The following is a 15,102-nucleotide window of genomic DNA, read 5'->3' on the forward strand; positions in this document are numbered from 1 at the left end:
AGGGTTATTGTCAGGATGAAGTAAAATAATGCATGTAACAATCTCTGGCACTTATGAAATGCTCACTAGATTTTAATTGTCATTGCTAACAGTAAGAAGACACTTGTTAACTAATTGAGCGTCTGATCCTTATTGAATTGGTACATGTCCAGTCTAAATAAACTTCTTCATCCTCAGGTTAAGAAAAGTTAGGGTTGGGGTGAAGTCATGGTGAGCTTGGGATTATGAGAAGAATAAATCTTGTCTTATATTCCATCCACTCCATCAAACCAGAATCGCCTGCCTGTTCATGAAGGTCTATCAATATTTAATGTATGGGTGTCAGTTGCTGTAAACTGACCATACTCCAGCAACAACTTGAATTAATTATATGCAGGAGGAGAGAAAATAAAATGCCTTTTTCTCAGAGGCCCAAGTTTCACCGGCTACACGGAAGGCTGGAAACCACAGGGTGAACTTTCTGCAGATGGAGGACCCCGAGAAGAAAGTGAATCAGAAGAGTGATGGAAAACCCCGAAAAGTACGATTTAAAATCTCCTCCTCCTACAGCGGTCGAGTACTGAAGCAGGTCTTTGAGGATGGGCAGGAATTAGAGTCACCAAAGGAGGAATACCCTCACAGTTTTCTGCAAGAGTCTCTTGAACCAATGGATGGTGTTTATGGGACTGGGGAAGCTCCCAGGCCCGGGGAAGCCCCCAGGCCCCAGCTGTACTCCCCTAAGCTGACTGCTCAGAGGATCAGTGTGTTTAGAGAGGGTAATGCCTACACCTTGGCAGGCGGCCAGCCTCTGTTCAACGATTACAAGGCAAATGATCATAAGGTTGGTATTGTGCATGGCACCTAGGCTTTAAGGGTAGGGCTTCCTAAAATGTGTTTAGAGAAATGCCTAAATGGTTCAGATTTGTGTCTTGCTCACCCTCTGGTACCAACAAGAGCAACTGGTGCACCAAATGGGAAGTTGTTATTAGACGAATATTTCCGGGGTAAAAATAACATGCTTGTTGACTACTAATTGGAAAATGTAATGAGCATATATAGTATTCAAATTCCATCCAAGGTAATACATTTTAATTGGATCTTTGACTGAGTTTTCCTGGAATGTAAATTAAATAGAGGTGCAGTGGTTTTCAGGTTGTCAGACTGCGGTTTTAGACAATTATGCAGTCTTTTTGTTTCCTGAAAGAGCTGAGTATTTGAAAGTGCTCATTTTACTCCAGCCAATTATTCAGCTTGCAGTTTATCCATGTCTTGTTTTTTACCCCCATTGCCTTCCTCCTACTGCCTACTTTGTCTCTTTATTTTTCCTTTCCGTTGCTCGTTAGCGTAAGCTCTGGGTAGTTGGAGTCCTGGGAAGGGATGGTGAAACGCAAATCAGCCAGAGGACATGTTACGTGGGGAAGAAGTTTGAGCTAATGGTTCAGTTGAAACATGTGTTTAATCTATGAATTTCAATTACTTTCCAGTACCACGGATAATCAAAAGTCCATACATGATTTTCTTTTGAGGTAGAACCTGGAAAACATTCACTGATATCCAAAAATTCATAGGAGATGTATATATGCTGTCAGTGGGACCATTAATGCCTTTTTAAAAAAGATAAAATACAATTATGTAATGTATCCATGGTATTAATGAATAGCACACCAGGATGTGTTCTCATCTTTAAAGTGTGAGAGCCAGATAATTACTCTTGAATTATTTTTATTGTTAGTTTCCTAAGGGAATAGATAATGCATCTATTGCAGACAAATGTATTACTGGCTTTACTGGCATTGGTAATTATAGCCATGTTCACAATTACCAAAGATAACAGTAGGCTTGTTTTTGATATTAAAGGGGGCTGAAATGAATGACCTCTTATCTTAATGGGGTGACTTATGCGTTATAAAGTGTCGTCACATGCTATCTCTGTCTGTATCAATGGCATTGGGTCTTCACCATAACCTTGGGGAGAAAAGCCAAAGTATGGTCATTCCCATTTTGCAGATGAGAAAAATTGAGGGCCACGTTGTTAAGGGATCCATCTGATACTACAGGATCAATGGGTACAGAGTCAGAATAAGAATCCAGATCTGATTCTACAGATGTTTTTCTTTAGGGCATGTTCCTTTTTTTAGAGAACCATATTATTACATGATAATAATAGCTACCATTTGTTGAGTGCTTATTAGGTCCTAGGTATTTGGCTAGTCTTGTATTTACACTATTTCTTTTGAACTATGTCTTACTTGTAGATTTAGAATTCACAAAGTCACAGTTCATTCAAACCTTATACAATGCCACAGTAGATACATTTTGGGTTGCTTGATCTTTGTAAGTCATGTGCTAAATTTAGCATTGATGTAAATGTATACTTTTTTTTTCTTTTTTAGAGACAGGGTCTCACTGTGTCACCCTGGTTGGAGTGCAGTGGTACGATCATAACTCACAGCAAACTCAAACTCCTGGGCTCAAGGGATCCTCCTGCCTCAGCCTCCCTGGTAGCTAGGACTATAGAATTTATAAATCTAGGTAAATGAGTCTCCACGGCAGCATGGCTCCGTTGGTTAAAACACAGTACTCTATGAGTTTTAGAGGCCACGTTGAAGGTCCAATTCCTGCTTGGCCTCGTTATCTCTGTTTTCTTTGTTTCCTGATCAAGTTCCCCATCCCAATCATAGCCAGCTTCTGAGCATGAGAGTGGCCAGGATGGATTCATGCAGCTCCACACCCTGGAACCGTTTGTCAATGTGGTATTTATGAAAAAGAAGAAAATGAGAGCTAATGTCATGACTTTTCAGTAACGAATCCAAGTGTAAAACACCTCCTAGTAAATAGCGGCTATGAGACTACATTGGGTAGCAATTAAGTGCAATAATTCAAAGCAAGGGCTCTGAACTCAAACAGATCTGTGTACACCATTGTTCATAGCAGCATTATTCTCAATTGCCTAAAGGTGGAAAGAACCCAAATGTCTATAGACTGATGAATGGATAAACAAGATGTGGTTTGTACATACAACACAATATTATTCAGCCTTGAAAAGGAAGGACATTTTGACACATGCACAACGTGGGTGACCCTTGAAGACGTTATACTAAATGAAATAAGCCAGTCACGAAAACACAAATACTGTATGATTGCACTTATTTGAGGTACCTAGAGTAGTCAAAATCATAGAGACAGCAAGCAGAATGGTGGTTGGCAGGGGCTGGGGGCAGGGGAGAAGAAGAGTCATTGTTTAATGGATACAGAGTTTCAATTTGGGAAGAAGAAAACGTTCTGGAGATGAATGGTGGTGATGGCTGCACAGTAATGTGAATGCGCTTAATGCCACTGAATTATACACTTAGAAAGGGTTAAAATGGTAAATTCTATGTTATGTACAGATTACCATGATGATAAATAGATATATTTTATATATATACATATGTATAAAAAACAAGGGCTTTGATGCCAGTCAAACCTGAGCTTGATGTTCAGTCCTACCCATTTACTGCCTAAGCTTGAACAAGCTAGTTAACCCTGTTGACCTTCGGCATCATTGTGATATGAGGGTAATCAGAGGACTTGCTTAAGAGAGTTGTTGTGATGATTTTAAAAGATAATACATAAGAAGCTCTTAGCATTGTGCCTGGCACATTTTATGCACTTAGCAAATGTTACCCACCATTGTAATAACGAGCAGGTTCTTATCAAAGAAATGTTGAGTCTTTTAAATTTTGTGTGATGGGTAGAGGAAAAGGTTATAAATAATTAAAATATTTTAAGCAATTAAAACTGAAGTTTATAAGGTTCAAAGAAAATGGAAGGGAAAAGGAAGGGAGGTAACATTTACTGAACACCTACTTTAAACATATTGCATAATTTCATCTTCACAAGATTTCTATGAGAGTTTTACAGATTGGAAAAACAGAAGTTCCTAAGGGTTAACTAACTTGCAAATCTCACACAGTTGTCAAATAACATTTTAATACAATTTAAACTCAGGTCTGTCTATCTCCAAAGCCACTGAATTTCTAGTACCCAATAAGGCATTTCTGCATTTAAAAACAGAACAGTGGAAAGATGTAATAGTGCCTGATCAATAATCTCTAGGCATGTTGCCACAGACAAAGAGTATTTACAAGTGCTCAATCACACAGGTTGACATTCTGTGCACTAGGAGGAAATGAAAAATTCTTGGCTCTGTCCTGGCCCTCTATCATGTAGGAGTGGGTGTTCCTCATTGACATTTGATGTAACCACATAATGTGAACTTTCATTACACCCAGAGAGTTTCCTTAGACACAAGGAAGAATTTGCCTATCAGGGTAACTAAAACTTTTACACCTTAAAAGTGATTTGAGACCCTCCATCTTTGGGGTACATCAAAAAATAAACTTGCTCTCTTGGGTATCTCACTGAGCAGCTCAGAAACAGGGGTTTGGAGTAGGTGATCTCAGATTCTCTTAGCATATTGAGAGTTTTGTCTTGAAAAAAAGAAATCAGCTCTAGAAATGAAAAGCTTCCTAGTAACTGAACCTCATTGGCTATTACTAGAAGTAGAAATGGAACCTTCCAAAAGTACCACCATCCTTATCTTCTGATATTCAGAAACTGATAGTCCAGAGTGTGAAATAAGAATCCAGCCTGCATAAAACAATAGGAAATGGAAGCTGCTACATGATCCCTTGAAGAAAGGGAGAGAAAATAGGACCTGATAGGAAGCTTGTGGCTTAATAAATAATTATTGCAAACTCCATGGGTGTTTCAAGAAAGAGAGCCTGAATATTGAAGTCTTGCTCAAGCCAGGTTATGGCTGAATATACAAGGGCCTTAAATACAAGACTGCTTGACTGTAGCATATAAGTAGATTTGGTTTATACAGTCTTACAAGCAGGGCAGAATATTTCATGCTGAGGTATTTAGTTGTGTAGTATGATTGTGCATGCACCACAGAAGAATAATTTTAAATAACAATGGCAACAATACTCACAATCTGCATAGTATCTCCAGCTTTGTGAACACTGTTTTACAGGTTTTTCATGGCACCTCCCACCCCCAGAAGTTGACACAGGAACATTGCTCAATCAGCAGAGAAGCCAATAGAGTGTTGGAGAAGGGTACTGAGACGTGGGTTCCTAAGTATGAACTCTTACATCGCTAGGTTTAGGGATGTTAGAGGCTCCCTGAGGGGAGGCTGGGGTAATTGGAGGGCACTCAAGAGTCTCAGGACAACACATGTTTACCACTCATTTCTGTATTTTAATTACTAGCTTGTCTGTGGCGATGCTGGATGTCAGTCCCTTTGCAAATGAGCAAACTAAAGTTGAGAGGTTACATGACTTTCCTGTATGTCACAATCACACTGCACAACTAAATACCTCAGCATGAAATATTCTGCTCTGCTTACAGAACTGTATAAACCAAATCTGTTTAGATGCTGCAGTCAGGCAGTCTTTTATTTAAAGTAATTTCTAAACAGTTACCCTCCAGTCCTCTTTTCTGCACTGTGGTATTGTCCAGGTTTATTCCTGAGCAAATGATTAAGTAACACATGAAAAATCCATGCAAGAGAACAAAAGCTATTAATAATGATGCTTTAGAAGTCTATTTATTGGCACAGACGATTTTCATATTATATAGGTAATGAAAAAATAGGTTGCAACAGAGTATATATTATGATCCTATTTTTTTTGGGGGGAAATACTTTTAAATAGTGTGATATAGGTGGTAAAAATATGGGCTTTAGGATGACAGATTGGGTTTCAATTCTAGTCACAGTGCCCGAGTAACTCTGTCACCTTGGTGAGGCACTTAACCCCACTGAGGCTCAGTCTCCTCACCTTAAAATGTGGAAACCATAGCATCTGCCTCATAGGGATGTTTGGGGAGAAACTGAGGCAATGTTGGTAAAATGCCTAGCATGATGCCTGAGACACAAATAGTGCCAATAAATGGTATCTACTAATATTATTATTTATGCTGATAAAAAATTGGAGAGATATTTATATAAAACAAAAAAGTATCCCTCTGTATTTATTAAACACTCATTGTACCTAGTCCTGCATTGGCTGTTGGGGTATGCAGTACAAATAGAAGCTGTAGCCCCTACCCTCCAGACTCTCATACTCTGAGTAGTTCAGCTTTGATTGGTCACCATCAACAGGAAGAAGGAAGCTGGCTTTCATGGCTTTTAGAGAGAGCAAACAGACCAGGGAATGAACTGTGACTTTGGGGTCTGATGGGATCAAAAATGCTGGGTGGTGGAAGTTCCTTCTCTGCTGTTTCCTGGTGTGTTGGACAGGTTCTGCAGCCCTCTACTTGGTGATTGGTGGTAAAGTTTCCATGCTCATTCTCCATTTCTCTAGCCCCTACCTATTATAGATTTTGGAAAGATAATCATCTATACTAATAACCTGAAAATCATTCGAACCCCAATGGACAAGAGAGACTTTGTGAGGAAAATTCTCCAGAAGGAAGAAGGGGCTGAAGAAGAGTCTCTGATGAACAAAGAAGAAAGCTATGGAGGCAGGGACCAGCAAGATAGACCTTTGGTGGAGGCAGAAAGCACATTCCCCCATAACCGGTATACACAGGTGCGTTGGGGAGCTTGACTGTCCTACTCGGAGTTGGCCCTACAGCAATGGTCTCCAAGCTGGCTTGATTGTGCACTGCTTAAGTAAAACCTTTTGAATATGAATACTTACGATATCTAAATTTGAAGATATGAGGAATTTTAACATTTGTTATATGTTAATGGTACATTGTTAGCAATAGCAGTTATAAGTCCATATTTCAGATACTCTAAATTTTTAATTTTTTGGCTGACTTCTTTTTAGATTTGATTAAATATTTATTGTTTTTGCTGTACAATGTGGTTTATGAACAGCTGGTTCTAGAGGTGGAAAAAAAATCAGCCCTATTTTCTTTTTTCTTTCTTTCTTTTTTTTTTTTTTTTGAGAAGGAGTTTCGCTCTTTTTGCCCAGGCTGGATTGCAATGACATGATCTTGGCTTACTGCAACCTCTGTCTCCTGGATTCAAGTGATTCTCCTGCCTCAGCCTACCAAGAAGCTGGGATATCAGGCATCCACCACCATGCCTGTCTAATTTTTCTTGTATTTTTAGTAGAGACAGGGTTTCACCATGTTGGCCAGGCTGGTCTTGAACTCCTGTCTTCAAGTGATCCACCCGCCTCGGCCCCCCAAAGTGCTGGGATTACAAGCATGAGCCACCACACCCGGCCTGGCCCTATCTTTTCTTATAGGTTCACTTGTTCTTCTGTTATTGGTGTTATCCTTGATCCACAGTCTCCTGGAAGACATTATGTAAAGTCATGATTCCATTTGGCAGATTAGTTTAGTTAAAACTAAGGAGTATCCTTTGTAAATCCACTAGACCAGGCACAAGTAAACTGCAATATGTTGCAATGTGCTGAAAGTGAACAAGTGAGCTGGACGCCACTGTCAGCAACATTTGAACGTCACTCTTACTCTAGGGTCCCTTGAGTACCACACTTGTCTAGTGATGGCCTAACCTAATATGGCTGTCAGTGTCCACCAGTTTATTAAAAGTTAGTATAAAAATTCTTTTAAAAATGTGAATAAAGCTTAATATCTGCCTAATTGTAGATAAAAAGCAAATATAAATAGTTCCAATGTTTTCCTCTCATACCCCTTAGAAGTGTGTACACACCACCCTGGAAACCATTGCTCAGACATGCTCACACTGGGGGAGGAGGGCTGATAGTCATTAATTCACAGTGTGAGGTTGGGGGTGGATGAAGCAATTTTGATGAATTTAAGCCAAAAGATTAAAAGCTTGGGTAGCTGGATAAATGAATTTTCTCTCTCTTAGATTCCATCTCTTGGGACTTGATGTTTTCTGTGGGATTCACTTTAATCTCCTGGAATTGCTACGGAAAAATGGGTTAGGGGCTTTCTGGAACTTGAGTGATGTCTCCACTCTGGGAGGGTTCAGATGATGAGAACAAGAAGGTCATGACTGGGCTTTGAGTGATGGCCTTAGACAAGAGGCACCAAAGGCTCCGTCTTATCTCATTTCTCCCATATCATGAGTCTATCTACCTCTCCACAATTTCTCTAAAATCTACTTTTTTCTTTCTTCCTTTCTACCTCTCCTTCCCTTCCCCTAGAGCATAAGTAACTGGGACTCTAGCAAAAGGTTCTTAAAGCTCTGCTCACATCCACTCACATACTTTCCAACCTGCCCCCACACTCAAAAATATATTTTTAAATGTAATCTGATTAGGTCATCCCCTTTGTCACTGTATTAGTCCGTTTTCACATTGCTATAAAGATGGTACTTGAGACTGAGTAATATATAAACAAAGGAGGTTTCATTGACTCACAGTTACAGATGGCTGGGAGGCCTCAGGAAACTTACAATCTTGCTGGAAGGTGAAGGGGAAGCAAGGCACGGCTTACATGGAAGTAGGGGAGAGAAAGAGAGAGAGTGCTTGAGAAAGTACCATGCTTTAAAACCACCAGCTCTGGTGAGAACTCACTTATCACGAGAACAGCATGAGGGAAACCGCCCCCATGATCCAATCACCTTCCACCAGGTTCCCCCCTTGACACATGGAGATTATAATTCAAGATGAGATTTGGATAGGGACACAGAGCCAAACCATATCAGTCACCCCCTCTAAGCTTTCAGTGTCTTTTCATTGCTTGGGATAAAATCCCAAACTCCTTACTTGTCCTAGAAAGCTCTGTGTAGCCTGGTCTCTATTGGCCCCTCCAGCATCATCTCTTACACATCTCTTCTCATGCTCTTGGCCCCAGACACACTGCCCATCTCCCCATCTCCATCCCTCATGTATTATTTTCTCTTTCCTACCAGAGGCCAATCCCCTCTGCCTTGAATGTCCCCAGACTCCCTACCACCTTGCCTTCAGCTTCTGAGATCTCAGAAGAGGCATCACTTCCTCAGAGGGATCTTCCCGGGCTTCCATGAGGAAAAAATCCTATAGGATTGACCTGTCAGTGCACCTTACACCCCTCTTCACAGTTGCAATCTTACTTTAATTTGTGTGATTATTTGGTTGGTGTTTGCTCTTACCAATTAGGTCTCCGTGAGGGCAGGCCTGGCCATGTTTATGCTGGGTGCAACATTGTAGTTCCAGTATCAGAAAAATACAGCCTGGCATATAACAGATAACCAGTGAATATTAATTAAATGTTTGTGGAAAGAATACTGGAATTTGAGACCAAGGTGCCAGCTGGTAAGAAGTCTTTGGCCATTACCTTCTCTCATCTTCTATGCAGAACTATTAAGAACCTATCCTGGGCCGGATGTGGTAGTTCAGGCCTGTAATCCCAGGCAGAGGAGGGAGGATCCCTTGAGCCCAGGAGTTCGAGACTAGCCTGGGCAACATAATGAGACCTGTCTTTACAAAAAAATTTTTTTATAAAAGAACCTAACCTGGCAGCAGGCAGATGACTGAACATGTTGATCCAAAGCGCTACCTTCCCACTATAAAATTTTTAAATTCTATTATCTATCATACTATATTGTAAGTTGTAGGAGCATGTATTTTCAGAAGAGGACCAGAAATGATAAAAGGCAGGTCATACTTCAGGCCTGATTAAAAAAGCAAGAGTAAGCCTGATATGACAATTACCTTTAAGCTCAATTTGGAGAGTTCTGTGTTTTTTAGCTGTAATGCTATAAACTAGGACAGAGGTGTGCAGCAGAAGTTTGCTGTGAAAGGTTATATTTCACTTGTCTGTCCTTTAAACTCTGTTTTAAATTGCTATTTGTTTGCCCAATCCCTCATGCAGTAAATGCTCAGACAAGTTTTATTTCAAAAGAGAAGGTCAAAGAACATCAAGGAGCCCCTTCTGACCAAGAGCCTCTTTGTTCTGTTAGGTGGAACGGGGCAGCAGTGAGAATCTGATGAAAGAGTAGGGCAAGGCTGAAAGCCGGGCCAGACTTGAGCCTCTGTATTAACTATCAAAGAAGAGGAGAGGAATAATTGAATCAAGCTACAGCAAAAGGTGGAAGGGGAAAAATCTGGCTTTGTGCTCAGTGAATTTGAGGCCATAAATCATCTGGGCTTCTTTATGCTTTATGTGATCTCACTTTGAGATAATAGCAATAATCATCTCATCATAATCAAAATCATAATAGCTGCCATTTATTGAGGACTCACGATAGCTAGGCACCATGACCAATGCTCCATGCAATAGTTCATTTAACTCTTTCAAGAACCCTGTGAGGTAGATATTATTAATAGTCACATTCTGCAGCTAGGGAAACTGAGGCTCAGAGAGGTTAAATAACTTGCCAGAGGACATTACAACCAGTAGTCAAATCTAGGTCCATCTGTTGAATAGTCTCATGACCATAACCACCCTATTTTGCAGTCTCAGTTGGCGTTGGTTACCATCTTCAGGGCTACACAAGCCTTGGAGCCTTCAGTAAAAGATCAAGCCCCACTTCTTGGTCATGGAGCTAGTAAGAGGTGGATTGGTGGGTCTGTTGGGTTCTAGAATCTAAGCAATGCTGTGCAACTATGTTCTATATCCTACTAAATATTTTCTGAGAATAATTTAAAAGATAGAAAGGAAGAAAGAGGCTTATAGTATATAAGTCTTATATAGAGTGGTGCTTATTAAATATTTGCTGAACTAACTGAATGATTAAAAAGAGCATGTTGAGGGTAAGTGGTCAGAGAGTGGTAACCCAGAATAAGAATGGAAACTCCAGTGGAACTTCTAATAATGTAGTGCACCCTAGAACTATATGACATTAGGTATAATTTGATGGAAGACTTGTTCTTATTCTCTACATCAGGCTTACTAGGTCATTTCATTAATCTTTCAATATCTGATCTGGCATTTTATGCAAATGAATTTTTGGATCACATGTATAGCATTATGGTAGGATTTTACTGTACTTTCCCTCGCAGTGTGGACTTATATTATTAAAATCTCACTGGTATGAAGTACAAAACATAAAACCTAATGGATTTGGCAGGAAATGAATCGTGGCAATTTGTTTTAAGAATATTTTTGCAAATACGTATTATTTTGAATATTTTAAGAGAAGAAAACAAATTCTCCACTGTTAATATACTAAAATATGGTAGCAATCAATAAAATATTAACAAAAGGGTACATAGACATGATTTGAGTTTTTGTCAATTGGGTAATTACTTTCACTCCTTAAATCTAGAATAAATAAAATTCAGTACCTTCTTAGGCAATTTGCAGCATGATGGAGCTATTTTCAAAACTTATGCCTCCCTTTTCAGGGATTATTTTTATTCTTACATTATAAATGAAAGCTGAATGAGTTGGGTAGAGTTACCCAGTGGACTCCTGCTGTCTTGTTGGTCCCTAGAATTTAAGAACAGGAAGGGTTCTCCAGACATCATTGTTCATTTGTTTATTCATTTGGCACAAGTAGTGTGCCAGGCACTGCACTAGGTGTTTGGGAAGTGATGGTGAAATGGTACAAGTCCAGAGAGCTCCCTGTCTAATCAACAGGAACTTTCACTAGAGTATGGGATACCTGTCATGCCAGGGGCAGTACAGGTGGCCATGGGGGTGGGGGAACTCCTGGTCCAGAGCAGTGGGTGGGCAAGGCTTCCTGGAGAAAGAGCTGCTAAGCTGACTTCTGGGGACAAGTAGGAGTTGGCTGCATTGGGAGTGGGGAAAGGTCCCTAGAGACCAAGCACAGAGAGGTCCATGAACAAGATCCTGATGAAAGAAGTGACAAAAAATTTAAATCAGCTAAGGAGAGTGCGTTTCATCCTGAGGTTTTATCTGGAGGGCAAGTGTTCATTAAAAAGTTTCCTGAGTACTTTCTATGTGGCAGTGATACTGCAGGCAACTTAATGAGCATCAGTGGGGAGAACATACTACAAGACCAGAGGCACGGGTCCACACTCAGTTCATGCCATAGTCAGTGGGCTATTGGGCTAGGATTGTAGTTCTGGGATGAAGAAAGCAGGATGGATTTGAGATTTTCAGAAGCTGAAATGGCCAGGACTTGGTACTGGATTCGCTAGGTTTCAATCTAGTGTCTCCCTTTATTTCTGGGAAGGTTCATAGTCTATAAGGAGTACCAAGATCACCAATTTCCTATGACTTTAAGGGGGACAGCAAGACAATAGCCAAGAAACATTTTCTGGAGAGTGGGAGTCAATAACTGGAGATTTGTTAGCAAGGCTTAGAAGTGAACTAACTGTTATGGTAAACCTATGATCTGACAGATAATATTGCATTATATATATTCTCTCTTTAATGTTCCAGCTACTCAGAAGGGTAAGCATTATTATTCACATTCTATAAATAAAGAAACAGATTGGGAGAGGCTAAGGGAACTATTCAAGTTGCACAGCTGATGGCAGACATAGCCTCAGTCCTAGTCTATTAACTCCAAAGTACAGAGCTCTTAATCATCGGGCCTTAGCTCTCCAAGAGAATAAAGATGTAAGTACTGCTAGCATTCAGAGCTAAGCTCTGAAGGATTGTAACATTTATTGATTCATTCATTTCTCCACTCAGTCTCTCAGTCACACAGAACAGTCTTTCTTGGGCACTTACTATGGACAACTACAATGAGGGGCTGTGTACATAGGCATTAGGAGCATGTATTCTGGTGCTCAAATCCCTGGGATAAGAACCCACCTCTTCCTCTTTCAAGCTGTGTGTGTGACCATTGGCAAACAACTTCTCAGTATCTCATTTTCCCATCTGCAACACAAGGATAATAATACTTACACTATCTCACTGGAATTTTGTGAGGATTAGATGGATGATATATAGGAAGCTCTTAGAACAGCACCTGGCACCTATCAGGCATGCTACAAGGGTTCACTCGTATTATTTGGCAATAAGGAAAATAAAGTCCTTGCCCTTTATGGAGCTTACAGAAAAAACAGGTCAGAGATAGTGACAAGGGCAATGAAGATTATGAAGTCTCGGAATGCAAAGTGTGGTGGCAGGGGATGCCATCTTAGAGATGTCCACCAGGGGAATCCTCTCTGATAAAATTGCTGTGACTGTTCTGGGTTCCAGCCGACTCTCTCACTGACATCCATGGGAAGCATTTTCCTCTACTCTGTCCCAGTCTTTGCTGTAGTCTAGTACTGTTTTGATCTGCATGTGAACAACAGACTTGAACTGCTGCTTTAACTAAACCCTAACCTGTTTCTTGCAGGAAGGGGATATTCCCGAGGACAGCTGTTTTCACTGCCGAGGGTCGGGCAGTGCCACCTGCTCTCTGTGCCACGGCAGCAAGTTCTCGATGCTGGCCAACAGATTTAAGGAGTCCTATCGGGCCCTGAGGTGCCCTGCCTGCAATGAGAATGGCCTACAGCCTTGCCAGATTTGCAATCAATAGTCCGTGGCTTTTGCATGTCCACTGTTATCTTACCCCTCCCTGAAGTTATTTCTAATAAACCATCCCCTTCTCGTCCTGCCTCTCCCAACAAGGAGGCCGCAGTGGCTGCAGTCACTCCCACTGCTGGCAAAACTCAATTATCTGGTGACATTTTGTGAGGCTGGTAACATCTCTGTGTGGGTCTGAGTGGCAGGGGCATTTTCGAATTAGAGTCTGCTTTGAAACTGGTTCTAAAATTATCCTTCCAGGATGGTGTGAGTGTATCTCACTTGACTTAGCTCAGTTTTCTCCTTGCTTCAGTGAACAAATACATGTACACTTCAGGCATCAGGTTGGGAGTTATTTTGCAAAATTATGTGGTGATAAAGGAATAAAAAAGGCAGGTTTCTGATAAACTGAATTCTTGTTGCTTATAATGCATCTCAAATGATTATTGGTCAAATTGAATTTCTGATTAAGCAGAAGAGGAAAGAGACAGCCAATGCTGAACGAACTAACAGGCCACAGCAAGCAAAATGGGATGTTCATTCTGGAGACAGGCAAGCCAAAAAGCCTTCCCTTTCAAAGTCCTGAACCTCTTCCATGCGGTGTGCTTGGATAATATTTATGCAGACAGTGAGCAATACTATTTCTTAAGTCAACAGGAGATAAGACATTTTTGCGTGCCTCTAACTACTGAGGTTATAAGCCAAGTCAAAGCTATTTATGATAAATTTGGTGCTCAAATATGTGTGTATGATATAACTTCTTCCAGCCCCTGAATTACTACCAAATAAATAAATCCACTTTAAGTCTAGAACCTAGCCATGATCTCTTCATAAAGGACTGCAGGTATTTTATAGATTACCTACTGGAAATCTCTAAAAGAAAAAAATTAACCAAGGCTGATTTTTAGCAGTAATGTTTCTACTATCCATGAATATGCATAGTAAGGATGATTCTTTCCTCTTGAGGTTGGTTATAAAATTAGAACATACTTTTGTTAATGAACTTTTGTAGCTCTAACACCCACTCCCCAAGCCCTTAAGAATAACAGTGCAAAATTTATCTCTTGAGACCTGCTGCGTTCTGTGATAATAATTTTGATTTCATAACTTAATAATTTATCAGGATTTGTTTGTTATTCTTAAGCATTTAATATAATTTAACAATGGAATGCTTTTCAGGCAATATAAATACTTCTAATAAAAAAGATTAAAATATTTTTGAAGCCATGATAGTTTTGCCTGTCCTTTCATACTCAGGAGTTACCATATTGCTCACCAGTTTTTTTTGCTCCTGTCCTTAACCATTATACCTCCTGCTTTGGTTTATGTTCTCTCACAGCTGTTGGCTCTTCTGCCTTTTCAGAAGGAGGGATGTCGAGAGTGTATTCTGCTTTAAAAAATTTTTTTTTATGGGAGACAGAGTCTGCTCAGTTGCTCAGGCTGGAGTGTAGTGGCACGATCTCGGTTCATTGCAACCTCTGCCTCCCGGGTTCAAGCGATATTCCTGCTTCCGCTTCCTGAGTAGCTGGGATCACAGGCACACGCCACCACTCCCAGCTAAATTTTGTATTTTTAGTAGAGACGGGGTTTCATCATGTTGGCCAGGCTGGTCTCCAACTCCCGACCTCAGCTGATCCACCCACCTTGGCCTCCCAAAGTGCTGGGATTATGGGCAAGAACCACCACCACGCCTGGCCCTATTCTGCTTTTTGACAAGAACATTCCATCACAAATATTGTTTGAGCTCTGCTGCATACAGGACAGTATTCCAAAGTG

At 40.5% G+C, this 15,102-nt stretch overlaps 1 protein-coding gene across 1 annotated transcript; it reads left to right on the top strand.

The window, feature by feature from the left end:
- Positions 1-420: 420 nt before the first annotated feature.
- On the top strand, positions 421-14,541 carry GRXCR2 (glutaredoxin and cysteine rich domain containing 2). Its single transcript, XM_008014842.3, has 3 exons — positions 421-820; positions 6,333-6,560; positions 13,157-14,541. Exons 1-3 carry the CDS (start codon positions 467-469, stop codon positions 13,337-13,339), a joined length of 765 nt encoding a protein of 254 aa, XP_008013033.3. The 5' UTR covers positions 421-466; the 3' UTR covers positions 13,340-14,541.
- The last annotated feature ends 561 nt before the right edge of the window (positions 14,542-15,102 follow it).

The sequence above is a fragment of the Chlorocebus sabaeus genome, chromosome 23 (genome assembly GCF_047675955.1).
Source record: "Chlorocebus sabaeus isolate Y175 chromosome 23, mChlSab1.0.hap1, whole genome shotgun sequence".
NCBI classification, from domain to species: domain Eukaryota; kingdom Metazoa; phylum Chordata; class Mammalia; order Primates; family Cercopithecidae; genus Chlorocebus; species Chlorocebus sabaeus.

Bases quoted from the DNA above. Each gene is read 5' to 3' on its own strand.
- GRXCR2 (XM_008014842.3), top strand. From the start codon at position 467: ATGGAGGACCCCGAGAAGAAAGTGAATCAGAAGAGTGATGGAAAACCC. The intron at 821-6,332 runs GTTGGTATTGTG...CCATTTCTCTAG, and splicing joins ACAAGGCAAATGATCATAAG to CCCCTACCTATTATAGATTT. The intron at 6,561-13,156 runs GTGCGTTGGGGA...TGTTTCTTGCAG, and splicing joins CCCATAACCGGTATACACAG to GAAGGGGATATTCCCGAGGA.